The sequence below is a fragment of the Arvicanthis niloticus genome, chromosome 7 (genome assembly GCF_011762505.2).
Source record: "Arvicanthis niloticus isolate mArvNil1 chromosome 7, mArvNil1.pat.X, whole genome shotgun sequence".
Taxonomy (NCBI): domain Eukaryota; kingdom Metazoa; phylum Chordata; class Mammalia; order Rodentia; family Muridae; genus Arvicanthis; species Arvicanthis niloticus.
The window spans coordinates 48,502,145-48,527,716 of NC_047664.1; the positions used below are offsets into that span (position 1 = coordinate 48,502,145).

General features: G+C 41.3%; 1 protein-coding gene across 11 annotated transcripts in view; it reads right to left on the reverse strand.

The window, feature by feature from the left end:
* The window catches only part of Ldb2 (LIM domain binding 2), a 359,253-nt gene extending 339,338 nt beyond the window's left edge, over nt 1-19,915 (reverse strand). For 4 of the 11 annotated variants that reach the window (XM_034509436.2, XM_034509434.2, XM_076938457.1 and 1 more), the window contains exon 1: nt 19,488-19,910. In XM_034509436.2, the coding sequence (XP_034365327.1) occupies nt 19,488-19,619 (132 nt within the window). In that variant the 5' untranslated portion in view covers nt 19,620-19,910. Of the gene's footprint in view, nt 1-19,487 lie in introns of all 11 variants that reach the window. The other 7 variants (XM_076938461.1, XM_076938460.1, XM_034509439.2 and 4 more) reach the window with 4 other exon arrangements.
* Between the last annotated feature and the right edge of the window lie 5,657 nt (nt 19,916-25,572).

The following is a 25,572-nucleotide window of genomic DNA, read 5'->3' on the forward strand; positions in this document are numbered from 1 at the left end:
CACTCTCTAGCTACCATAAACCCTTTTCTATTCCTGCCTTATTGAGATACAGAAATTGTGAGAGACTCTGTTGCAAACCATCTAAAGCTATCTGTCAATGTTTGTTGAAGATCTTGTTATTTTCTTTTCTGTGGAGAAAGACTGCACATGCTTTGGCACACTTGTGGATGTCAGAGAACAGTCTACAGGAATCAGTTCGTTCCTTCCACAATGTGGGTCTCAGGGCTCTCAGGAATTGAACTCAGTTCACCGGGCTTACTAACAAGTGTATTTGACTGCTGAGCCATCTTGTTGGCCCTCATCTATCAACTTATTAAAAGTAACTACATCATTACAAGCTCCCTGAACTGACAAGCAAAGATAAAAAGGTGTGTCAACATCATAGATCCACAAAGAAATCAATGATTTTGTGAGTCTTTTTGAGGAAGCCCAGATTTAGATAACTGTATACATGGATACAGGTTATAGAAAAGAAAACATGTATAAGAACAATCTAAGTGGTGGCATAAGAGTCTATGCATCCAATACGAGGGAAAGATTTATTCAACATTGGTTGAGTCTCTCCATTGTGCCAGACACTGCTCGGCAATCTGGGAACACTAAAGTGTCTACTCTTATATCTGAAGATGAGAATAGTGGATAAAAGAAAACTCTAATGCCACACTTAAGACTTCTGGAGAAAAGCAAGACAGGATAACAAAGTGGCAGTGAGCTTGAGAGAATTCTGAGAGCTTTTCAAGAACAAGAAGCACTGGAGAATGGGACCACTAATAACTCAGGAGAAATAATGAGACTAAAAAATTACAAAGAGAATAAACATTTTATCTTTGCTTTACAAAAACCAAACCAAAACAAAAACAAGCAACAAAACAAAACAAAACAAAAAAAAAAAACAAAAAACAAAACAAACGATGTTGAACAAATTGGAAATGATGAAGATGGCATCTAAGTTAAAGCTAAGTAGGAACCAAGATGGGCAAGAGGATGGGTAACACCACGGCAGGTAGCTCAGCAGAGGCAGAGCGGATCCAGGGGTTTAAGAGTTGGTGGGCGTCCTGTCATGCTGCTATGGCCATTTCAAGCTGATCCTAGGAAGTAGGTGGAGTGTACATCATTACACCAAAGACTGCCTGGAACTTGAAATCACAGGCAAGTGGTGCGGACATGAACAGATGGTGATGAAACCAAGAAAATATCTTCCTTTCTTGTTCCAGCAATGTTAGAGTTTACACTACCCAGCACCCCATGGTCAAGCCATTGCCTACCAAGACTGACGTCACCTCTACCCGGACAACATCCTTTTCTTGACTTCTCTCATCTGCTTGAAGTCCTGACAAACCTTCATTCAACAGCCAGAGAAATGTGTATAAAATGGTGTTCCAATTGTGAACCCTCCCCTAAACCTATAGCAAAAAGGAAGATGTATACCCATACATTAGGATTCAAGAAAAATAACAATCTGAACTGATAGCATTGCCTACCTGGTCAGACATGACCTGACCCCAACTATATCCTTAGCTTTACTTTGCTTCTTGATTGTCTTTGTGGTTTGAACTAGAGATGGCTGAGCCTCCTGGCATAGGGCCTTAAGGTTTGTCAGTTCTCTTTTAGAATGCCTCCTTGACACCATATGTTATACTTACTGCTTAAATCTTCTATGTTCTTTTTCAAAAATATATTTATTTGTTTATTTGGCTAATGTGTGTGCACATGCTCTTGGAGGCCAGAGAACAACTCGTCTCTGGCCAGTCCTTGTTGAAGCAGAATTTCTCCCTCTATATCTCTTTTATGCCACATTCTATAGAGTACCTGTCCAGAAAGCATCCAGGTAAGTCTCCTGTCTCTTCCTCCTATTCCACCATGGGCTGTTGGCATTGCAGATGCATGCAGATTACAGATAGTTCTAGAAGCTGACTTCAGATCATCAGGCTTACATTGGAAAACTTTACCCACTGAGCCATCCTACCAGCCCTCATTTGTTCTTTAACATCTGTAAAAGATTTAGATCTGTTAGGAAGAAAAGCATGCTAGCTAGAGAGAATGAAGACCCAACATGTCACTGGACACACAGGTCTAGGACAGGATTAGTGGTATTTGGCTGGCCCCTGCAAAGCAGTCTAAAAATATGAAGATTATTCTATACTTGAAGGCACTGCTCCCATGGTGCCTGATACTTGGACTCTCCAGCCAGCCAGCCTACAATCATGTGAACCTACAGCTTCTAAACTCTTTCTGGATCTATATCTTTCATGGAAGACAGATATTAGGCTTATTTGCATAGAAGACAACATTTGGTTCCCACTGACTATGTTTAAGTGTCAGCGCTTTCTTCTCTGGTATTCATCATTCTGTCTGGGATACTCTAGACTTTTTTGATATTGTTGTTTTGTTCTTTGGTTTTGGTTTTCTTTTATTTTGTTTTGTTTCATGGATTCTGTGTTAATGACACAGGTATGCTCCTTAAGTTCAAGAAATACACAGGGGTGTGACCCTCATAGTGTATACTTGGGCTCCTAGTGGAGGACGATAGCCCCTGAGAAACATGAGATCTCTTCAGGCCTCAATTCCTTCATCAATGAAGGCAGCAGCATCTAGCAGGTCTCGGAGTTGAGCCATAAAGTTCTTCTCTGGACTTGGGAAGTCTGGATCAGGCCATAGAGCACTTCTTCCTGACTCTGAAACCCTGGGAAGATGGCACAGTCACTTTCAGTCTTAATTTTATGGTCTAAAAGGTAGAAATCATCAGAAGCATATGGTTCAATGGAATCGGCGATGTAAGAACGCCTGAGCACAGGACTGGGCACACAGCCAGTAATCAACTTAGCTGCATGGTAGTGGTGGCTCATGCCTTTAATCCAAGCACTTGGGAGACAGAGGCAGATGGATCTCTGAGTTCAAGGCCAGCCTGGAATACAGAGTGAGTTCCAGGACAGCCAGGGCTACAAAAAGAAACCCTGTCTTGTAAACAAACAAACAAACAAACAAACCCAAGAATAAAAAAAAATCATTGTCCCTGTATTTTCCTCAGCTAGTCCCTGACCTTAACTTTATAGAATCATTCAAAGCTTTGGACAACCTACTTTTTCCTGGAGTTCTCTTAGTATCCTCTAGCTATACACCACAGGCAAGAGGGAGATTTGGATTTTTTTTTTTTTTTAATTCACTATGTAATAACTTGAAGCTTCACAAAATCGCTATGGGTTATGGTCAACACCTTGTTAAGGATTAAATTTTCTACCTATTCACAGATGATTTCTCATGGCTAGGAAAATAAAAGGGATTAATTTTGAGACATCTTAGCTTTCAAGTGGGCTTAGAGGAAGAGCCCCTTCCCTCTCTCTCCTTCACTCCAGGTTTAGATTCCAATGGGTTAAAGAATCTGGTTATAGCCATGATCAAGACATTGCTGCTTCCTGCCTCTGTCTCCTTTTGTAGCTGATCAGGGAGCTCCATTCCTCTTAATAGCATCAGATACCCAATATCATCAGCAAGTAAATGGTGCCCCAGATCAAACATACACATATTCAGACCACAATTCATGTGATGACAAGAAATCCAGATGAGTGTGGTTTTGAATGTGTCTCAGTAGCCCAGTCCTTACTGAATGCTTATTCTTGCTGCTCTCAGCAAAACTTCATGCCCATCACACTTTTAGCTAATGTCTAGCTAAATAGCTAAATGTCTAACTGGTTGTCTTTCCTGCTAGGCTGAGAGCATCCTGAGGACAGGTCTTCCCTGTGGTCCTTCATCCCTGAACACATAATAAAGGAAACACAGCGGCTACTGATGAATGAACAAGCCAGTGTAGTTCAATCCCAGAAACGGCAGGGTGCCACTGTGAATGCTACTTCTTAAACGGTTTTAAAACCAAAGCCATAATAAGACTAACAGCAGAGTCCTTTCTTCTCTGCCTTTCTCCTGCCTCAAAAACAAAAACAAAACCAAAAAAACCCAAAAAAACAAAAAACAAAAAAAACCCAAAACAAAACAAACAAACAAACAAAAAAAACCCAACAAAAAAAACCAAACAAACCAAAAACCAAAAAAAAAAAAAAAAAAAAAAAAAAAAACACAAACAAACAAAAACACAGGACTAGAAACCATTACCCATCCATTCCTTCTCCCCTCCCCTATCCTCTCATTATACCCAAAGTATCTGGTATCCCTTTAAGGCAGTCTCTAGAGAGTGAGTAATATTATATAGGTTTGAACTCCTGATAAATACAATGGAGTGAATTAAGGCTGAGATTTCAGCTCCTAACTATAAATGTCTTGACATATTTTTTTTCTTTCAGACAAACGCCTGGAAATACAATAAACTATATTTTCATGTTTATTTGTTTCAAATGCAGTATTTTTTTCAACAGATAAATGCAAAGTTTGGAGTCCAGGGGAAAAAAAATAAAGGTTTAAATCACCCTCCCAGCAAGCAGTGTCTAAAACAGTAAGCACAAGAGATCATTTCAAAGCAGTTTAATGCACTTAGCCAACGGGCATTAACAGTCTTTGCAGAATAAACTAACACTACTTAAGCTTATTTCCCAGTCCTGCTTCAGACGAATTTTAACCTCTCTGGAAAATCTGACCGTCCAGAGCACCCCCGTGAACTCTGTAATTGCAGGGCACTGTGCATTTTGCACTGCTTTCATGGTGACAGGGAAAAAAAGAGTCTCTGGGACTTTCACTGGGTACAGGTTCCAATGTGTGGTGCATGGTTCACGGTGCAGATTTCAATGCATGGTGCATGATGCATTTGGTCTTTAGGCTTCAGCCAGCTTGAGCACAAATGTGAGCCTCCTTGGCTCAGCAAGATTCTCTCACCCAAGAAGGTGGGAGAAAAGCAGGCAAAGGAGACTCCTCAGGAACCCCAAAGCTCACTGTAGACCTTGATGTCATGTTTAAAGTAGCAGATTTAAAATAGAAACCAACAGTCCACCTCAGTCCCACCAAGGGCGGAAGAGAGAACCTTGGAGTTTCTCTCAGGTCTAATCCAGGGAGAGCAGAGGAGGAAACAGGCACAGGAAAGGGAAAGGCCTCTCCAAGGCTACCAGCTTAGCTTAAGAAACAGAGGAAGAGATGAGAAAGATTCCAGACAGACCATCACCAAGTGAACCAAAGACTGCAAGTGGGCAATTTACAAGGAAGAAAGATCTTATAGGGAGGAGATCTGAGCCTGAACGTAGTCATCTGTCTACATTGTTCTGTTCAGTGCTAGGGATGCTCTTCTCATGAGACCTCACTGGGTTTTGTATTTTACCAACATAGAAACAGAATCTTAGACATTCAAGTTCATTCCCTGACTGTGGCAAGGGAGAGCTTGCTATATTTCTCTTCTCCCTTAATACAGTGTCCTTCCACTACAGAACCTTTATGTCACTCTGGGTGCCAGCTGAGGAAGAGTCCCCAGAAACCATATCAAGCCCTGCTGATTTCTCTCCAAATTTTCCAGTTCTACTGAGAGGGAAAAGATGTGGAGCTGCAGACCCAGGACCCATTCTCCAAAATAGCAGCTGGAGGTTCCCTGCCTGGCACTGGGGACCTCAGTGGTACACAAAGACAGAGCATCACTGGGCAAATTATATAACTTTGGCTAGCAGTAATTTTACATCTAAAAAAAAAAAAACATGAAAATTTATCCTTTGCCTCAGATACACAAGTCTAAAAATAGCACAGCCAGCCAGCAAGTATGTATAATTTTTCTTTTGTGTATGTCTCCATCTACCAAATCCTTCCTCTGAAGAAATGAGGCAGCCAGCAGTCCTTTTTCTACAGTTACTGTGAGTGAGGATAGAGCAAATTGTTTCTCTCTGGACCCACACAACTTCATTCATTCCCTTTGTCGGACAGTAGAAGCCAGTGCTGACAGAATTCATATTATATGCCACGGTTTGGCTGAAGAACCAAAAGGACCATTCTCCTCAAAGATCCTTAAACAACCCTATGGAGAGGAGATGACTGATGTCCCCTTTCACAGAAGGGAAAACCAAGTCACAGTGAAGGGAAATCATTGTTTACCCTGCTGAAGACCATTTTATCATCTCTAAAGCATAAAGAGCAGTAACAAAGTAGCAGCCTGGATGGGCATGGCAAACTCATCTGCACTTTGTCTTTCACTTTCTACCCAAATTCATTTCTTACCACTTTCAACAACCTCACCCTACACACACACACACACACACACACACACACACACACACACACACCACAGAGACATATTCATCTACACTCTAAGCCCTAACTATGCATAAAGCTCCACTCTTCAAACATAACGTCCCCTTTCAATGCTCAATTTCTTCGCGTTTGTTGTTCCGTCTACCTAAAGCACCATTTTAAACATCTTTTCTGGATTGGCAGATTCCCATCCATCCTTCAAAGACTTCCTTCTCAGAGGAAAAAACTACTGTCTCCTCACTAAATTCCTATGAGACAGGAAGACTGTCTTCTCCATCCCTGGACCAGAAACAGCATGCACAGAAGATGGAGCATATACAGCAAACTGAAAAGCACAGTGTTGTGCTAAATACTTTGTAATACTTATCTCTGGCAATCTTCATAACCTAGAGGTGTAATTCTACCGTCATTACCTGCTACCCATGAGGACAATCAAGACACGGAGAGGTGCATTGACTCACCTAAGGCTGTTTAACCACTAAGCAAAGAAATAATTTGCATGGCTTCAACAACTTAAATACTTAATGCAAATGCCAGGGTAGGTTTGATACAACTGGCCATTTTCTTGTCATAGATACACAGAGCATGAGCTAGCTTTATAGTGTGTATATTGCCCACATAAAGACAATGGTAACTCAGAAACTAATTACAAAGTAGTAGGCTCTGGGAAATGTGCCTTTTAAAAAAGGTTGGCATTGGACATAGCTAACTAATATCAATTGCTGTGTGGACAAATAGGGGCATAAATAAGCTAGTATCTGACTCCAAGGATCCCTTCTATCCTGTGAGAACAAGAAAACAGCACTCCATACACCTCATGGCATAGCCCAATTTAGAGGCAACTCTTCCTCCTTGAAGGAAAAAGATGTCCTTCAAACAGAATCATAAATTAACCCACTACACCCAGACTAACCAGTTCTAGAGCAACACTGATTCTTAACATTAATTTCAGCTCCCTCTTTCCCAATGAATTGTGCAAAACTCTTTTGATTTATGGACCTTTGTATGAGGCTTTCTGCCTCTTCACTTAGAAATAATACAAAAGAAAGAAATGCAGAGGAAAAATAGCATCTGTCCTCAAATGTGGAGGGGAAGTCAGTTTCTCAAAAAAGACCCTGGATTCAGGGTTTCTGACTAGCATTAAATGGTACTGAAAATCACACATTCAACTAATTCCTTTACACTTGCATTCCTCCATGTTGTTGGGGGAAAAGGCCGATTGCTATGAATATCAAAGTGAATAAAAACTACAGTAAAAGGAACCAAATACTGTGTGTGTGTGTGTGTGTGTGTGTGTGTGTGTGTGTGTGTGCATGCCTGTGCCTGTGTTTTCAAAAACAGAATAAACAGAAGCCTGCAGAATTCAGACAACAATAAAACATCTTAAGAAGTTTTAAGGACGTGGGAAAATGTTCATTATTTTAGTTAAAAGAGCTGAATTTACAAAGGTGTGCATGGCCTATGAGGTGGCTTACTGGGTAAAGATGCATGATAGCAAGCTTTACCGCCAGATTCGATCCCTGGGGCCCATGCCTGAGTGCTGGAAGCCAGCTGCTTCCAGTTGTCCTCTCACCTCCGTAGGCATGTGGTACATCTGTATATATATACATAAATCAATAAAAATATGTAATACAAAAGTTAAATAGAAAGGAATGTTAAAATATGTTCCCAAGAAAGTAAAGTTTCCATATACCTACAAATACAAATGATGCTTTAAATCCAAAACCAAACTGGTAACAGCAATATTTACATGGCAAAATTAAAGAGGATATTCATTTACCATCTTACCATACTTGCATTTTTACAAATTCTTTACATTGACAACATATGGGTACTTTTAAAATTTTAAAAATGCATATTTTAAAGCACAAGCAATGACTTTTAAAATAAATTGGTAAAAAGTAATCTTAGATTAAAACATATGACTTATTTCTGCATTTCTTAGCATCAGTAGCTTTATATTCCAGAGCAAAACTACATTTCAGTTGTTTGAAAAACAAAAAGAGAGAAAAGAAGCTTGGAGTATGCAGGCTGTTTTGAGATCCCAGGCCACACTGGGAGCTGGCATGAGGCTCAGTGCAGGCCAGTTCTAGTTTCTAAGAGTAAGTCTTGCAAAACCAGATATGACTTTGAGTTGACCTCGCTATAGTCAGGGGAAACTCTACCTGGGTCTGGACTATGTACTTCAGAATTACGACTTGGGGTCAACAGCATCTATTCCAGCTTGAAAAGCTGAGGATTCAGTAACTTGAAAGAAATAAGCATTGATGAATCAGAGCCTTTAAACGCAGGTAATATGCACAATTGCTTCATTCCAGGTCTAAGTTAGAAATTCAGCCACTTGCAGATTAATCATGGATAGAGCAATAGGGCATAGGGATGGATGCTATTGTGTGTGTGTGCTGCCAAATGGTCTGCCTCGTTTATTGGATTGACTTTTGCTTGTCTATACAACATTTTAGTATCAAGATACAATCCTCATGAGTCCTAAGAAGTGACCTACTTTAGGAAGCAAAATTTAACAAGCTCTATCAGAAAGGGGGAAAGAGAGAGAGAGAGAGAGAGAGAGAGAGAGAGAGAGAGAGAGAGAGAGAAATGTAATCTACAAATAATTTGATATATTCCAACTATGAAATATAATTTATCTCCAGAGAGGTTGATAATAGTTGTTTATTGACAGAGAACCCTTAATAAAACTCATAAGTGTGAGTGCTGGCAACATGGTTAAAAGCACTGGCCATGGTTCCAAAAGACCCAGGTTCAAGTCCCAGCAGCCATTTGTCAGGTCTCAACTGTCAATAACTCCAGTTCCAGCTAATGTGACACTCTCTCACACACACATACAAATAGGCAGAACAACAATGTACATAAAATAAAAATAAGTAATTTTTAAAAAAATCACAAGAGCACGGTGGGTGAAGTATTGAAAGACATATGGCATGTAGCATCAACAGATTTATGTATGTAGAATTCACTACATAAACAATTGAGGGTGGTCCACTGTGAAATTTGGGGGAAGGTAAGTACAATGTTGCAACATAAAGGAAAGCAAGGGCAAGTGTCAAGAGTACAATGAACATGATCCCTCGGTCCAGAGAGACTGCATAGAACAGCTTGGTGCATCCCTGATCACAGTGTGAGTCTTTACTGTATCAAGGCTTAAACCATAAAGTACCCTAATGTTTTGATGAAAAGGCCATTTTCAGTCTAGCCACATAGAGGGTACTACTTCTGGCTTCCTGGTGCTGACCCAGCTCCTTTGGAGTAGCATCACAAGTTGCATATTAAGAGGTATTCCTTCTCAGAATAAATGGCCAGTCAAGGCCAGCAGGGATGTGTTCCTCAGCCCTCTGTTGGATTGCTGCTTAGACACGGAGGCAGTGATGAAGAGAATCATTTCGATGCTCAGTTGTCTCCACAGAGTTCTTAGATGGAGTGAACCCTAACTCCAGCATTTTCCCAAAAAGATGGAGTGCACATGACCTCATATATTGGTCAACATTTAATACTTAGCCATGGGTATTCTAAGGGATAGTAACGATCTGGGCTTGGGGGCGATATGGGCTATCACTCTTCCACACGATAGTGTACGGTTACTGTGTTATCACTACCACGCAGCAGGGAAGAGTCCTAAGAGAAAAATCACAAACATAGAGAGCACCAAAAACACACAGCTGGGAAATGTCAAGCAAGTTCTGCTCATAAAGTTGGGTGAGGATACCAAGCTGGAGTTTCACACTGCTCAGAGCACTTAACTTACTGAACAATCAGAGAACAAGTGCATCACTGAAACCACCATAGCTCCACTTGACACCTATTCCATGCCAGGCATGGTACACGTATCTGCTATTCACTGCATTAAAAAGTCCGTCTAAGAAACCAAGGTTCAGAAAAGTCATGGAACTTCTCCACAATTTCACAGCAAGTAGGAGATAGGCACAAGACCGAAATCTCTCTCATTGTAAACAACATTGATGCTGAGCTCTCTCTTTTCCAAGAAATGGGAAAGGGCCTGGTGGCAATAATAATAAAATAACAACAACAACAACAATAATAAAGTACATTATTATTATTATTATTTAATTGTTATTATATTCGTGCTTTCCTTACCAGAAGTTGCACACATGACAAATGCTAAGCACCAATCTGGTTGGGTTAAGCAGGCTTCCTAAACACACACCATATAGTTATCAAATGCAGTGTTATTTTAGGCAGCACCATAAACTGACATAATTATCCGTATTTTCTGTTGTGCAAATCATTTCAGGTAAGTTCCTTGGTGGCCCTGGAAGAAAGTTCTGCAAATGCAAAAATGATCTAGGAAATGCAATCTTTATGAGCCTTGGGTAGATCTCGAGAGAGGAAAAGGGGGAGAAGGGAAGAACAGGAGAAGGGGAAAAGAGGAGAGGGGAAGAGAGAAGGAACGGGGAGAAAGGCGAAGAAGAGGGAAGGGTAGACTGGAAAAAAAAATCTGTGGACATACCAAATAAGACCTCTAGAATCACTAACAAGCATATTAATCAGAAGCCAGAAGATTCACACAGACTCCTCACACCCAGGCTCGCAGAGGTGGGTCTCTTTTCTCAGAGCACCATCTTCTATAGGCAGCAGTGTCCCCCTGGCTGATCGGCTCCAATGGGAACTGCAGACAACTGCACTGTGTAACATATGGCAAATACCATGTCACCCTAAACAGGAGCAAAACAATTTAATTTTCTTACCCAACATGTCTTCCACCTGCTGTGGGATGGGTAATATCCAGGTAACAGGACAACTGTGTCTCTGCCCTCTTATAGTTTCTTATTCTCTGCAGGACAAGCAAAAACTGAAGGACAGCCTTCCAGTAAGTGGACCAGGCCATTGGATAACTTTATATCCAGGAGGATAAAATCAGCACAGACTTGATGTTTTCGGTTTGGGGGTTTTGTTGTTTTGTTTTGCTTTGTTTTTAAATGTGGGAATAGAAGTCTGGAGGAGATGAGGAAGTGAGTGTGGCAGTTGACTATAATCAGGATACACTGTATTAAATTCCCAAAGAATTAGAAAACTATGAATGTGATGATGAAGACGAAGAGGAGCGGGAGCGAGCCAGAATCAAAAGCAGCAGCAGCAAATACTAGTTTAAAAGATTCCTATGAAGCAAATGAAGAGGGCATGTGAGAAAAAGGTGACCAGCATGATCCATCTTGAGCGTGATTAAGGAACACCTCTCTGAGAAGAGACATTTAAATTGATCATCGGACCATGGTGTTTGTGTGTGTGTTTGTTGTGTGTGTGCCTGTGATATGAAATTGATCACCTGTAAAGAAGGCCATCACACAGGCAAATTCTAATCCAAATTATGTGTTTTATTAGTGATACGAGCTATTCTATAGAAAGCTGTTGGCCTAGTCCTCAATTGAGGGCAAAGGCTGAGATGAGACCCTGAGCAACTGGGCAAATTAACAGATCCCTCTGGGAAAGGAAGGGAGTAGGTAGATTGGCCTTAAAGCCAGAGTAGGCTCTTAGAAGGTTTTCCTGGGGGAGGGGAGAGCATCAAAAATATCACCTGGGCTTTCTATGGAGAAGAGATTGTAAAGTGGAGAGGGAGCAGAAAGCACAGGCCACATGACTCCAGAAAAGAAGATGGGGACCATAACATCACTAGGACAAGGAAGGACCTTCTTCAAAAGGCTCTGCTCACTCTCTAATCCTATGCTTTCTCTTTGTAATTGGAAGGCTGAAACTGCAAAGGAGACTGATGGAATGTGGTCCAGCTGTTATTAATGTAGAGTGTAGCTGCACATCCCCTAACAGGGTGTGGGCAACCAGGATCTGTACAGTTTTAGCAGGGTTTTACCTGTGGGTATACATGTGCAAAGTTAGAAAGTCCAGCCCCTTGAGATTCCTGGATGTTCCTATGGGGACTTAAGCAGTTTTGTCCTCTCTTCCTTATCTCTTAAGGGGAAAGCAGCATGCATGCATACCAGGCACAGCAGAGCATCAAAGGAGGAGATTCGTCTTATCTCTAGTCAGAGGCAGACATCTACTATAAAGACACTGGCCTCAAAGTTAGCCAGAGTGGGCCGCTAACTTGGGAATGAAACTGCTTCTCCCAGGAAGAACTACAGAGATTAGCTATAGACACACTTGCTGCAGTTTGGGAATGGATTGAATGGAACAAGAAGAAAGTCATACATAGGAGTTGTGTCCCCTCCTGTTCCATATTGATTATCTGCAAAGGATGCCCATGCAGTCCAAATTTGAATTCCGATTTAATCTCCTAATACTTATATTGGCTCCTCTTGCCAACTGAGAAACTGTCAAAGCTGCAATCCTGTCTTTAGTCATTCTGCTACTGTTTAAATTAACCCAGAGTCAGGCCTGGTGGATCATGCTTATAATCCCAGCACCAAGGAAACTGAAACAGGAAACTGATCCAAGTTCAGTGTCAGACCAGGCTGGACTGCATAATGAGTATCATGCTACCCAGAGCTATACATTAGAATACTGTTCCCTAAAACACAACAAACAAACAAGAAAAGACAACCCAAACACCAGCATTAACAGTTAACCATAGTTATCTAGACAGAAAAGGAGATATATGTTAAGGAAACTATGAATATATATCTAAATAAAACTACCAGGTGGCCAGCCATGCATGAGAGTCTACAGTTCCAGAGACCTTTCTGGTAAAATGAACACATCAAGTATTTTTCTATAGGACACATGATTCAGGGTCTTTCCCAATCACCCACCTGTGTTAGTCTCCATCCTGGTCTTTCAGACAGTTTCTTAGAATCCTGTTCTGCCTGGCCATGGTGATGAGCATCTTTAATTGAAGCACTCGGGAACACAAGCAGAGGCAGGAGGACTTCAACGAGTTCAAGGCCAGCTTGGTCTACAAAGCAATTTCTAGGACAGCCAAGGCCACTCAGAGAAAACAAACAGACATAGAAGAATCTTCTATACCAATTCAGATCAGTCATATATATCATACCTGAAAGTGATTTCCTAAGCTCCTTGGGAAAGTCTACTATGTCCTGGGACAAAACAACAACAATAAAAATGTTTGTGGAGGTCAAACAAGATCCCTGCTGGTAGAACCTATTTCTAGAGACATCAGAGAGGAAAGAACTCTAGAGTGGCAGTAACATGCAGTCACCTAAGACAAATGATCTAAACATCTCTACCCAGTTCACCTCTCATCTGAAATACAGCAGGTAGTACGTGCCCCACCAAGGACTACCCTCAACAACGTAAACGTGCCAAAAATGATAGTAACAATCATTCCAGCTGCCTCTCAGGAAGCCTTCCCTAGGCAGAAGACACCCACAATACACTGCCACAAATCCATCATGGTGTCTCTAAGTCTCTTTCCATCACCCAATAAGCTTCTACAGGACAGAAAAGGTTTCAGTCCTCTCTGTTGTCAGAGCCTGATGTCTTCACTGCCTGAAGGGTGAGAACTCTTGAAGGAATAACTGAATTGTAAGTGTTCAGACTTGCCTGTGTTCTGATGGACGCTGCCAGAATCTACATTAAAAGACAAATAACTCTAGGTTCAAATAAATGAATTAAAAAAAAAAAATACCGTGTCGTAGCCACAATATAGCAGGGGGACATAGTTTGGATGGCAGTTAAACATTTCCTTAATGCTGTGCATTTTGATATTTGAAAAAGATGGTACTTTGATCACTTCTTATTTTGAAGCCTACCCGCTCAATCTACATTTAAAAGTTTGTGAACGCAGCCCTTAGCCACTTACAAAGGGGGTGTTTATAGCTGTTTGTTTTCTGTTTTGTTTGCTTACTCCCTGAAAGGGGTGCTCTGCTCTCATTGTGGAAAAAAAAAATAAGTTAATGCGGATGCTTGCAGTAAGAGGAGACTTGTAGCAACACTCTCCACACAATTTAAATCAATTTCTTTCTGAAACACAAACAAAACAGTAACTGCTCAAAAATCCGCAATGTGTTTAAAATTGACTTCATAAATGTGCGTTGACTTCGCCTGATAAGAATCTGTGTTGCATGGGAGTTGAAAGATATTTTTTCTTCTTTTTCTTTCCTCTTGGCTTCCTAAGAATTGTTAGTTTGCAGCAATTTTTAATTAAAAACAGTTCCCATAGTAAGAGAATGGGGTGGGGTGGGGGAACCGCAGGAGAAGGGAACTGTGTTCGCAAGCCCTGTAGTTTGTTTTCTGAAGCCATGAAGGCGGCTTGAAAAACAAGGAGTTTGGAAGTTCCCGTTTTTTTTTTTTTTTTTTTTTTAAAGCTTCACTGTTGGTTTCATTTAACATTTTCAAAATAGCTGCTCTTGCTAATACCTGCCCCTCCCCCAGCCCTCCCCAACCCCCTTCAGAAAGCCATGGGCAGTCCTCTTCCACTGAACATTGAAAAGTCTTTCATATATTGTAGCTCAAGGTACTGGCAAGTGTTTCTTCTGAATCCCTAGAGGGAGAGATCACCTAAGTATATTACAAAACCGTTTCCTTCTTCTCTACCTATCCAAAGTAGCTAACCTGCTTGGGTCCATGTTCCACGGGAACCAAGAAGGGTAGTGAGCTTTTCCGTGAATAAACATGATGCTACAAGCTGGAACCCGGAACTGAGTACATACAAATGGAGCCGAAATAAAAGAGGGCAAAGCCCACACTCTCTCACCCATCCCTAGGGTGGTTTAGAGTTAAGCTGAGGAAGGGTGAAAAAAAACAGTCGATTTAAATTTTAAGGTCTTCAAACATTTTGAGGCCTTCCTATTAAGTGGTATAAAACTAAAGACTATAATTAGACTAAAACCCTCCTGTGAACTGCTTTCTATAGTGGTCACAGTTTTCTCATTCGCAATAGGATGTACAGTGTAGATAAAAGAAGAAAAATTCAAAACATAAGGACGCTGCAGGTTACTGCTGTTTTATGTAATTTTATTAAAATTAGTGCAGTGATGATGTGGGAAAAAATAGAATTCAAAACATTTTCTTTGAACTGGAAGCATTCTTGGTCATTGGCTTTGAAGAAATAAGACACAGAACTTATCTGCAGTAACAAAGAATTGTGTAAGTCAGTTTGATGAACTGACTTAAATTCTACAGTAATCCAACATTAGTCAATCTCTCCTCTCAAATTCGTATTCACCAAGACTCTCAGACAGCACACCTACATTTTTCTTTCACAGTGTAGACCTCAGGATTTTTTTTTTAATGGCTGTTTTTTTGTTTTGTTGTAGCTTCTCACAGACCAAATCCTGAAGTCATTAGAAGATATTTTTATGTCCTATCAGATTGGAATCTCTGTGCCATGTTATATTAAACTATATAACTGTGTAGTCGAAACTGTGTAGCCGTGTTCTCCCATAAGAAATTTGCACAGTGTAACCATTCAAATAAATGGATGTTGGAAGACATGGTGGGGGGGGTCAATTTATGGTACCATGCTACATGGAAAATGCAACATTTTCTCTACTGCCCAACCAGGGCACATCTCAAAGTTTCTCTTAGTTTTATTTTAAAGTGAGAGCTTGGTGGGTGGGGGTGGGGTGGGGACTTCACACATTTGCCCAAATCTACTAAGGTGTTAATGTTGTGAAGAGATTTTACTTCCTAGAACAGGCATCTGCATTTAAAAGAGATTTGAATATTTGTTATCTCCTTTTTAATGGGTTCATATTCCTTTCCAAAGAAGTTAGGTCACTGGCTCTTAAACTGTTGTTTTTCCACAAAGATTAGAGAGCTAAATGGCCTTGTGATAATAAAATAAATGGGGGCGATGTGAGGCGAGAGTTTACTGAGGCAGGTGCCCCACAGCAACTTTAGCTCTGTGGGGGGTACCAGGCCCCTCACAGATGCAGAGCTGTCATTGGGATTCCAATGGCAAGGGGTTAGGGAGTCCTCTCTAACCTCCCCCATCCCCCTTTATCTCCAGGAAGCCCAGGTTTGCTAGTCAGAAAATGTTAATTGAAAACCTACTTATTCCAAGTATGGTTTACTCTCTTGGCTCCAGCTGTGCCAAGCCTGCCAGGACCTAGGTTTGCAAGTTTTCTCCAGAAACAGCTGATTCTTTCACTACCATTTGTAAGTTTAAACTAAATACCACCCACAGAACACAATGTCTGCATTCCTTACTGTTTCTTAATACTTACTTTCTCATATGGCAAACCATGTTGAGTTTTCAGGTTCAAGGAATATGGCAGGAGACTTGCAGGTGAGGACATCCAGACTTCACACTCACTAGTTAGTGACAGGACCAAGCTAAAAATAGTATTAACTCCCAACCCAGTGCTCCTTAAACCAGTACAACCCAGTGTCTGAAGGACATTGACTTAATTAGAAGAAATGGCCATGGATGAATATCCTAGGGGTCAATCACACAAGGACAGTGAGTGACGTCATGGCATTGCAGTAATTTATTACCTTTTGTTTTTAAAAGAGAGAGGTCTTTAGAATTACTTGTCGTAATTTCTTCTTAGCTGAGTACTTGTTCCAAAGAGAATACAAAGTTGAGAGAGAGTGACAGAGAGAGAGAGAGAGAGAGAGACAGAGAGAGAGCGAGAGAGATAGAGAGAGAATCAGGAGGTAATAAAATAATAGTAAATCGTGCACATAACACTGAGAAGAAAAAGACAGAGTGTGAGAGAATGGTTATGATTGTAGGCGTTGACTAAATAGTAAAGGTGATGGCTCAACAACCCATTCAATTGTACGTGTGAACAGATGGGTCAGTCTTGCAGTATATGGTGATTGTAACCAGTTTCTATTCAGGTTGCCTTATTTTTTTAAAAAAGGACCACGTGTAAAGCTACCTGTAACTTTTTGTGCAAAGTTATTTTTTTCTTTAAGTATACATTATTACCAAATTTTAATATTTAATGTGAATATATATATATATTAGAAGCAATTAATAATTACTGTCCTTTCTTTCAATGCTATGAAAATATATTTCTTGGGCTGAGACAAAGGTGTCAATGTAATTATGTATATAATTACTTTTGAAAGGTTTAATAAGAGGGTACATGTATGGAGGTTGTTCCAGAAAACACTGAAAATTAGCTCACAGTACTTTGATGTCAGGAAAAGTTAAAAACTCAAAGATTTGTCAAAGCAAGCTGGCCTTTCCTGGCTCTTCAGCTCTAGTCAGAGCAAAATCTTGCAGTCATAGCCTGTAATCTAAAAGTTGGAAGTTCTTGGGTTTAGCTCTCAAGAAAGATTAATGTGTCATTTTGGAAAAGCATATTCCTAATGGGTCACTTTCCAAACATCTCAAACATGAAACAGTGGGGAATCTATTCCATCTTAGGGATTTGTATGGGGACCAGGATGGATGGGAGGTCTCCCAGCTCAAAGCTAGCTGCCCAGGGTTGTGGGAGGGTTCAGAGGCACCCAGAACCCAAGAATAGCTACCCTGCTTCAACCAGCAGGAGGATGGGAAGGGACCATCCACAAAACCACAACAACTTTATAACATGCAAGAACTACACAGGTTGTCTTTCAATCCTGTGTTCAGGAATTAATCTACCGAAGCCTGTGGCCTCTTATTATTATTATTATTATTATTATTATTGTTGTTGTTGTTGTTATTTAGAAATAGTCATATTTAACAAAGAGGTTTTAAAATTGTATTTAGTTTTATTTTTTATTTTGGGACTTTTTATGATTCCTTGTGACTGTTGCCTTTTTTTTTTTTTTTATTCAACATTTTATTACTATTCCTGGGTACCTCAACTGTAAGACATTCCCAATATTCCCAATTCTGAAAGCAGGCTCTGCCACTGATAACTTAGACAGAGACTGAAGATTCCAACACACTGTTACAAAGATTGTAATAGAAGATACAAGCTGTCACGCACACATATAAAGCAGCACACCACAGGCACATGCACACACAAACACACACAGACACACATACACACGCACACAATCCTGTTTACTGCCAAGAACTCAGCACTCTAAACGCAAGAGTTTACACTCTACAGGAGCTTCTGGCTTCTAGAAAGAGGCAAAGTGCCAGCAATTATATTTAACATCCATGGTGCATTAACATATAAAGAAAGTAGCAGTGATAAAGACAGCCAGGCTTTAAAAAAAAAAACAAAAAACAACAACAACAACAACAACAAAACACCCTACAAGGTCTTGTCCAGCAGCTAGCCAATCAGAAAGCAGGTCACATCATCTTCTTAGTCCTAGTCAATACATTAAACATCAGAAATTCTCTATGGCTCTGCAGACAATTCCAAGCAAGTGTGTTTTATTTTATCATGCAAACTTAATCAAATCCTTTCGCAGAGTTAAAAGTCAACCTTCAATCTAAATACCTACCAAAACTATTCCCCCAACACCTCTGGGGCAAGACTCCTATGGGTATTTGTACTATGCAGAGAAAACTCAATTCCCAGAGACTTCTATTTCTTCAAGAGACTTTGACACACCTACAATAAACACTTCAACACCAAGTCCCAACTTACAGGCAGATGAGCACCCAGCAGCAGCATGCTTTGCCACTCAGCCAGCCCAGAGAAAAATTAAATATTTAAATTGTGAAAGAGGAGTCTGGAGTTTTGCATTTGGAAAGTTCTGAAGTCCCGGACTGGTTCTCTTCCTGAGAGGCTCAGTCTCCCTCTCTCTGGAGATCCCAAATGCACTGAACTGTTCCTGGCTTGAATGGGGACCTAACTTCGGTCCCAAGGGAGAGCCTTGGGAGGTACAACCACCAGAGAGAAGGAATAGAACCCCACTTCCTTCAGTCAACCTGTTTCTGAATTTAACACAGAAACAGGCAAGCCTGTGTGTGTGTTTCCCGACCCCACCTCCAGGGAGTTCTGAAAAGTACACTAGGCTCCTCTCTTGTCCCTTTTACCTCAATTTTAGTCACTTTGAAAAAGTAAGTTCAGGTCAAACCAGACTTCTTCTGAAACTTGTGAATATATCTATATATTACACAGATACACACACAGAAGAGACACACACACACATCACAGACACAGACATGCACAAAATCTCTTGCAATTTATATCTCAACAAACAGGACCATCTCTAAGCCTGTAAACATCAGAGTTCTGAGAAACCTGCATTTCTAGAGACTCTGCATGTGAACCAAGTGCTGGTTTGTCTATTTCCAGATTCTAAGATTCCGGCAGAAACTGTCCCCAGCTCCAAGAGTTACTGTCGCTGAAAACCCAGCATTCAAACTCGTGGGTTCATCCTACTGTGCTTATTTCTACCTACGTGGTAGTAGCTGGTGGGACACTTCCCACGGAATTCAGCTAAGAACCCCAGGAAAAGCCCATGCACAGTTTTAAGAGAAAAAAAAATCCACAAACAAACGCCAAGGTTGAAGAACTTACCTCTGTACGAGACTGCAGTCTCTTGTTCATCTCATAGATTCGGTACTCTGGCTGTACCATGTATGGTGTATGTCTCCTATAAAATGGGCCGAAAGGAGAAGAATAGAAGGGGTCATGTGGTGTGCTGGACATCTTGCCTGCTTGTCGAAAATCAAGCTTATTAGAGTATCAGGAACGTCCATGCAGAGCACATGGGCTGTGTTCTTCACAGTACAAAGTAGACGCACGCACACTCGCTCACACACACACAGAGGCAGGCAGGCAGGCTGAGCACACTGGCTGGGAAGTGCTGTGGGAGCCCTCTATAGCGAGAGAGGAGAGGGAACGAGGAGGGAGGGAGGGAGAGAGGGAGGGAGCGCGGGAGGGGAGGGAGCACTGGAGCTCTGAGAGGGAGAGCGGAGGTTGGAGGTTGGGAGGGAGGAAGGGAGGGAAGGAGGGAGAAGGGGGAGAGGGAGTGGAGAGAGAGAGAGAGAGAGAGAGAGAGAGAGAGAGAGAGAGAGAGAGAGAGAGAGAGAAAGCTGGATAGCTAGAGGCTCCAACTGCTTGTTTTTAAAGAAGCAGTTGGTGAAGAGGTCATTTCCTGTCCACACAGTAGACTAGTTCAAAAATATAATTCTCCTCATAGTCTGACAAGAGGTCTAAGGCTGAGTTTTAATTTTTTCTCCCTCTAGCCAAGACCTTGCAAGGCTGATTGCTAAGCTTGTTAGCATAGAGGTGGGTTCACCCACTGCCTGAGCCTCTCGCCCCGACAGCCACACCGTTGTAATGTTTCAGAAATGGGATGACTCCCAAACACAACACCACTGGCACTCTGGTCCCTCTGATTTGGGGTTGGTGATTCACTCCCTTGGGAAGATTGCTCTGCGCCCTCATCTCCCGACAGAGTTTTGGCGGTACCTGCTGTACTTCGGACAGGGACCTGAGCTGTATCTCAGCATCCCCCTCCCCCTGCCTTCCAAACTACTAAGATGCCCAGCCCCCTCCCTAGCCTCCCCCAAAAGGGCTTGACACCCTTTTGAAGATGTTTTTTTTTTTTTTTTGGGGGGGGGGCTACATTCAGCTTACCTGCACAGTCTCAGGTAAAAACAGTATCACCCTGATCTGAATGTGGAGCCATCTAAAATCCATCCAAGAGGCAATGGGCTTTTATTTCTAAGAAATATTTCTAAGAGAAGAAGAGAATCCAAAAAAAGCAGACTACTCAGTAAGATATGAAAAGAAAAGGAGAAAGCACCCCACAAAAAATGACCAAGGAAAATTCAGTTATTCAACTGAAAATTCAGTTATTCAACTTTCTTATTCAAGAAAGTGCAGATAATTAAATTTACTGCCCCCCAAGTAACATGCCCAACTCTGATGGGGACAAGGTCTTTGCTTCCTTCCAAGAGTGGCCAAGTCTATAAATCTTAATTGTGCTATATGACAACTAGAAGAAACCCCAAATAGCCCACAGGAGGGGAGAATTGCTGCAAAGAATTAGGGAATCTAGGAAAGAACCAATTGCACTGGCCCCAGGCTTACCCAGATACAGGACACTTAAACAAAGCCAAGCCCAAGAAAATAAAATACAAGAGTTCACACCTAGCTAAGTCAGCGGCTTTAAGGGGGAAAGGGGTCAGGGACCACAGAAAACCAAAATGAATGCAAGGCCTGGATGCAAATGCATGCAAATGAGACATTTCTTCTTTTTAATAAGCAGATTAATTAACTTTCTGCCCCAGTCATGGCTTGGGGTATTTTAGAGTCACTAGCCAACAGGGGAATAGGTGCTGTTAATTCTTCAGTTTACATTCAGGAGTAAAAATGTTCCTAACTTGCTGTCTTGATCAGTCTTGTCTCCCACCTGTAAGAACCGTTTTTTTTCAGAGTCCACCCCAAACTTTCAGCGTTGCAGCCCAACACAGTCATGTCACTTACCAGGATGGGATTAGAGGAGCTATTACTCTGAGGCTGCAGAGAACATGTGTCTGGAGACCCCAAGGCAGGCCAGTATGCTGGGTTTCAGGTTTCATTACAAATCCAAAAGCTGGGCCAAATTTGCTGCAAGGTTTGTCAAAACACACAACCTCCTAAAGACGAGATTTCAAACAAATTCCTTGTGATTTATGTTTCAGTATGGCGGCCATTGCAGAAGCCAACAGTTCCCTGTGCATAAACTCCCCAAGTAAAGACATTTCTAGAGCGCAGTGCCTGCCTGAGTTTGTATTTACCTCTTCATGTCAGAGCTAGAGTCAAAGGAGCCCAGGAATGATGAAACCCCTCAGATGGGAGAGCTGTGCAAGATTCCAGCAAGCTTTACCCTGGGGTTGCTCTTGCAAAGCACTCCAAGTTATCACTGGAAATATTTGTTGTTCGTCCCTAAAAATTCCACATGCAACTTTCCAAGGCTTGCTCCTGTTCCGTGAATTTGCATCTTTGTGCCTTCAAGAGACTCCAAACTGGTCTTCTGCTCACAGATTTACAGTGATCTTATTGTTTGCAATCATCCTTTCTCCAGTCAGAATGCTCAGCATAGAAAATGGAAACTGACCATATTCTATGCTTTTAGCAAAAAAGCATTACCAGTAGAAAAATGTTTGAGTTCTCTACATCCTTGCTACAAGGGCACTTGAGGCTTAAGAAGACCTTGGGTTCTCACTCATTCGTTCATTTGTCATTTATCTATTTGCAATCTTTTATCTTTCATTTGCAAGAAAATAATCTTTCCTTCATGTGTGACACATTTATGTTTTTGTCCCTCCTTTACCTATGAATACCCATTCATCATTCTCCTCAGTTAAATTATTGTCTTATGCATTAACTTTTTAAATTTTATTTATTGTTACTGTATGTTGGAAGGAGGGGCATATGGAAGTCAGAGGACAACTTTGGGGAGACCATTCTCTCCTTCCACATTTAGATGAAATCTAGGGAGCCTATCTCAAGGTTTCTGAGGCCAGTACCTTTACCATAGAGCCAACTCACTGCCCCATAGACTAACCTTTTCTAATTCATCAGTACTTAGTTCAGTTGATTTCCACAGTAGGCAGAGATATCTCCAGAACCTCCCTCAGATATCACCCCTGCTGTGGAGGTAGTGACATTGAGTAATTTATAAGGACCCTCTCACCTACATGCTCAAGCAAAGTTATGGTTATTGGGGTACCTGCTTTTAGCTTAGGAGCTATAGAGCACAGGCAGGTCAAAGCTGGCACAGCAGAAAGGCTACCCTATTTAGCCACTGGGAGGAAGACACCTCAGAGAAGAGCTGGTCAACACCCAAAAGAAACATCATTTCAAGTTGTGCATGCTGTGATGGGAAAAAGTTAAAGTGAGAAATAGAAGAATAATTCCCCCTTTGGGTCAGCTGTGCACTTTCTATATGCTTTCCTTTGAGAACTTCCACATGGGAAGTAACACTTGCTGCCTATGGTTAGGGCTTACTGCAGCCAGATTCTGTTCTGAAGACTGAACTCAGAATAAGAGTACTGTCAGTTATTTTCACAGTAGATCTATGGAGCTAATTTGTTTACTATCCCCATATTACAGATATAGAAACTGAGGCTGCAGGAGACTAAGAAAGTACTCCAGGGACATGTAGTGAGGACGTTATTAGAGACAAGGTTCACATACCCTTTGCCATACTGGTTTTCAGTATTTCCTCATCCTGAGAATGCCTAGTAGCCATTGAAGGTGCCTAAGGGGTATGAACTATTGAAATGTGGAAAGAAGTAGAGGGGCAAGGAGGCTCTTGGCCTGGATTTTATTCTTCATCCTGTACATTCTCATACTCTGCAGTCCCCCTTCTCATTCTGGATCTTTTTCTCAAAGCCTGGTCTAGCCCTTCCCATCAGCCTCATTGTCAACAGTCTCCAGCCCCTGCTGAGTTCTAACTTTGCCACATCAGCTTTCTGCTTGCCTCTGTCCTGTCTTCTTTCTCTGCTGCTCCAGAGATCAGCTTTGAGTCTTCTCCTTTTGGCCCACAAGTAAAGGAAATCAAGTGCTTATCAGCTCTTTAATGCAAAAAGGAAAATTCAACGTGGTGAGGTCAGTATACCATCAAAGAACCAGCAAGTAGAAATCCAGTGACTATGCTATGGCCCTGGACAACTGCACCGTGCTTATCTACATTTTTTTTTTTTTTTTTTTTTTTTTTTTTTTTTTTTTGCATTTTGAACATTGACTATGTACCCTAAGCATCCACCCTGCTGTTTCAGCTCAGAACCTAAGTTGAAAAAGTTCTGTGCGTTTACTGCACAGAATGCTTGCTTCACTTTCCCTGCAGCAGCTTCCAACTGGAAGGATTTCACCAAGCCCAGTTCTCATCATTATCTTCCCTTGGAAAACCAGCATCTCTGGCAGCTATTGGCTCCATGTTGACTTTAAGGCAGCTGGATCTTCCCTGCCTTCCTGAGGATCTTCACCATTCAAGGTCCAATCTTTGACCTTGACTGGGTCTTTTTCTCTTTCATTGACATTCTTGACAGTTTCTTCTACTGAGGTCCATTTGCTTCAGAAAACTACTTTCCTCACCCCTCTTTTGGGCTCACCCTCTGTCCTTCCTCGCTAGTCCCCATGCCTTAATCAGTCAGTCTGCCTTTCATTCAACACACCTTTGGCTAATTGGTAAGTCCAAGGTGCAGCCATGATGTGCTGAAAGGGAAAGACATAAGCATCTGCCTTCATGTTACTAAACACTGAGCCAGCATCTAGACCAGGGAATCATGGAGATATTATTCTTCAACTCTGGGTTTTTTACAATGGAAAAACAGGCAGGAATACACTTCTCAAGGACAAACTTTGGAGCTTCACCAGCCAGCCTTGAATCATGAAATCTACATTCTGCTGTATGGCCATGAAACCAAATTTCTCTGTGCTTTGGTGATTTTGTTTGTAAAGTTGGCACCCATAACAATCCTGTCGTTCTTATAAAGATGGCATAAACTAATGAATGTGAGTTGATCACAATCATGTCTGGCATTCACTGTATGGTCGTAATCTTTAATATTTTATTAGAAGAGTCTACAAGAATGAACTGATCTCAAAAATGAAGGTAAATTGACAACATGGAGTTCAGAGAAGAGGCTGGAATGGCTAATGGATGGTTGTAGAGATCAGAAAATAAAACCTCAAAGGTATCATCAGATTTACAAATGAGAATGACTAGGAATCCATTCAACTGCATAAACCAAGGAAGGATTTACCATGGAGATACCACTTCTTACCCTCCTTGAGGATCTTGTAGAGGGACAAGGCAGAAGGACTGAGAAATGCCATAGCAAGTCGAAGAGATGCCATACAAATGAATATATCTGACATCAAATATGACAAGGAACTTGGAAGAGGTAGAACCTGTAAAAAGGTGTATTTATTTCTAACTGATCATGAAGTAGAGAGGGAGGAAGAGGAGTGAGAGTGGAGGACAAGAGGTAGAAATATAGTACCCAGATACAAAGCTTGCAACTGTAAATTAGAAAAAAAAATATTATGTTAAAAAGAGATGAAGCCAATGTAGAGTACCATCCATACCGTTTAAGGAGATGGGTACATTGTTACTTAGATGATGAATAGCTGCTGTACATCAGTATTCTTCAACAGAAGTAGTAAGTGCTAAAGGGAGGCTTGTTAAGTTAGCTTCCACAGTGTGGTACAGGTAGTCCAACAATGACTGACTCATACCAAACAGATGGAAAACTTGGTATTTATGTCTCCTGTAAGGCTGCATGCCTCACCACTCCCAATATGAAGCTCCAGGCCTAGAGTACTCCTATAGAACTACTAGTCTTCAGCCCATGCTGGAAGTCTGAAAAAGCTGATTCTTCTATCAGCAAGAGAATCAAAAGCAACAACAATGGAGTGGATGAATGTTTCAGCAAAAGTGAAGGTCAAGATGATGCAGGAATGGGGAGCTTCCCTTCTTCCAGCTACCAGAGGATATTGCTCACATTTAGAGTGGGTGTTCCCATAGCAATTAGGACAGTTAAGATAATCCTTCCCCCAGATATACCATAGGCTAACTTGATATAGATAATTCCTCAAGCTGGCCATTAAATTAACCATCACAGTCCAGAAAGACAACACAATTATTTTGCTCAAGCAACTTATC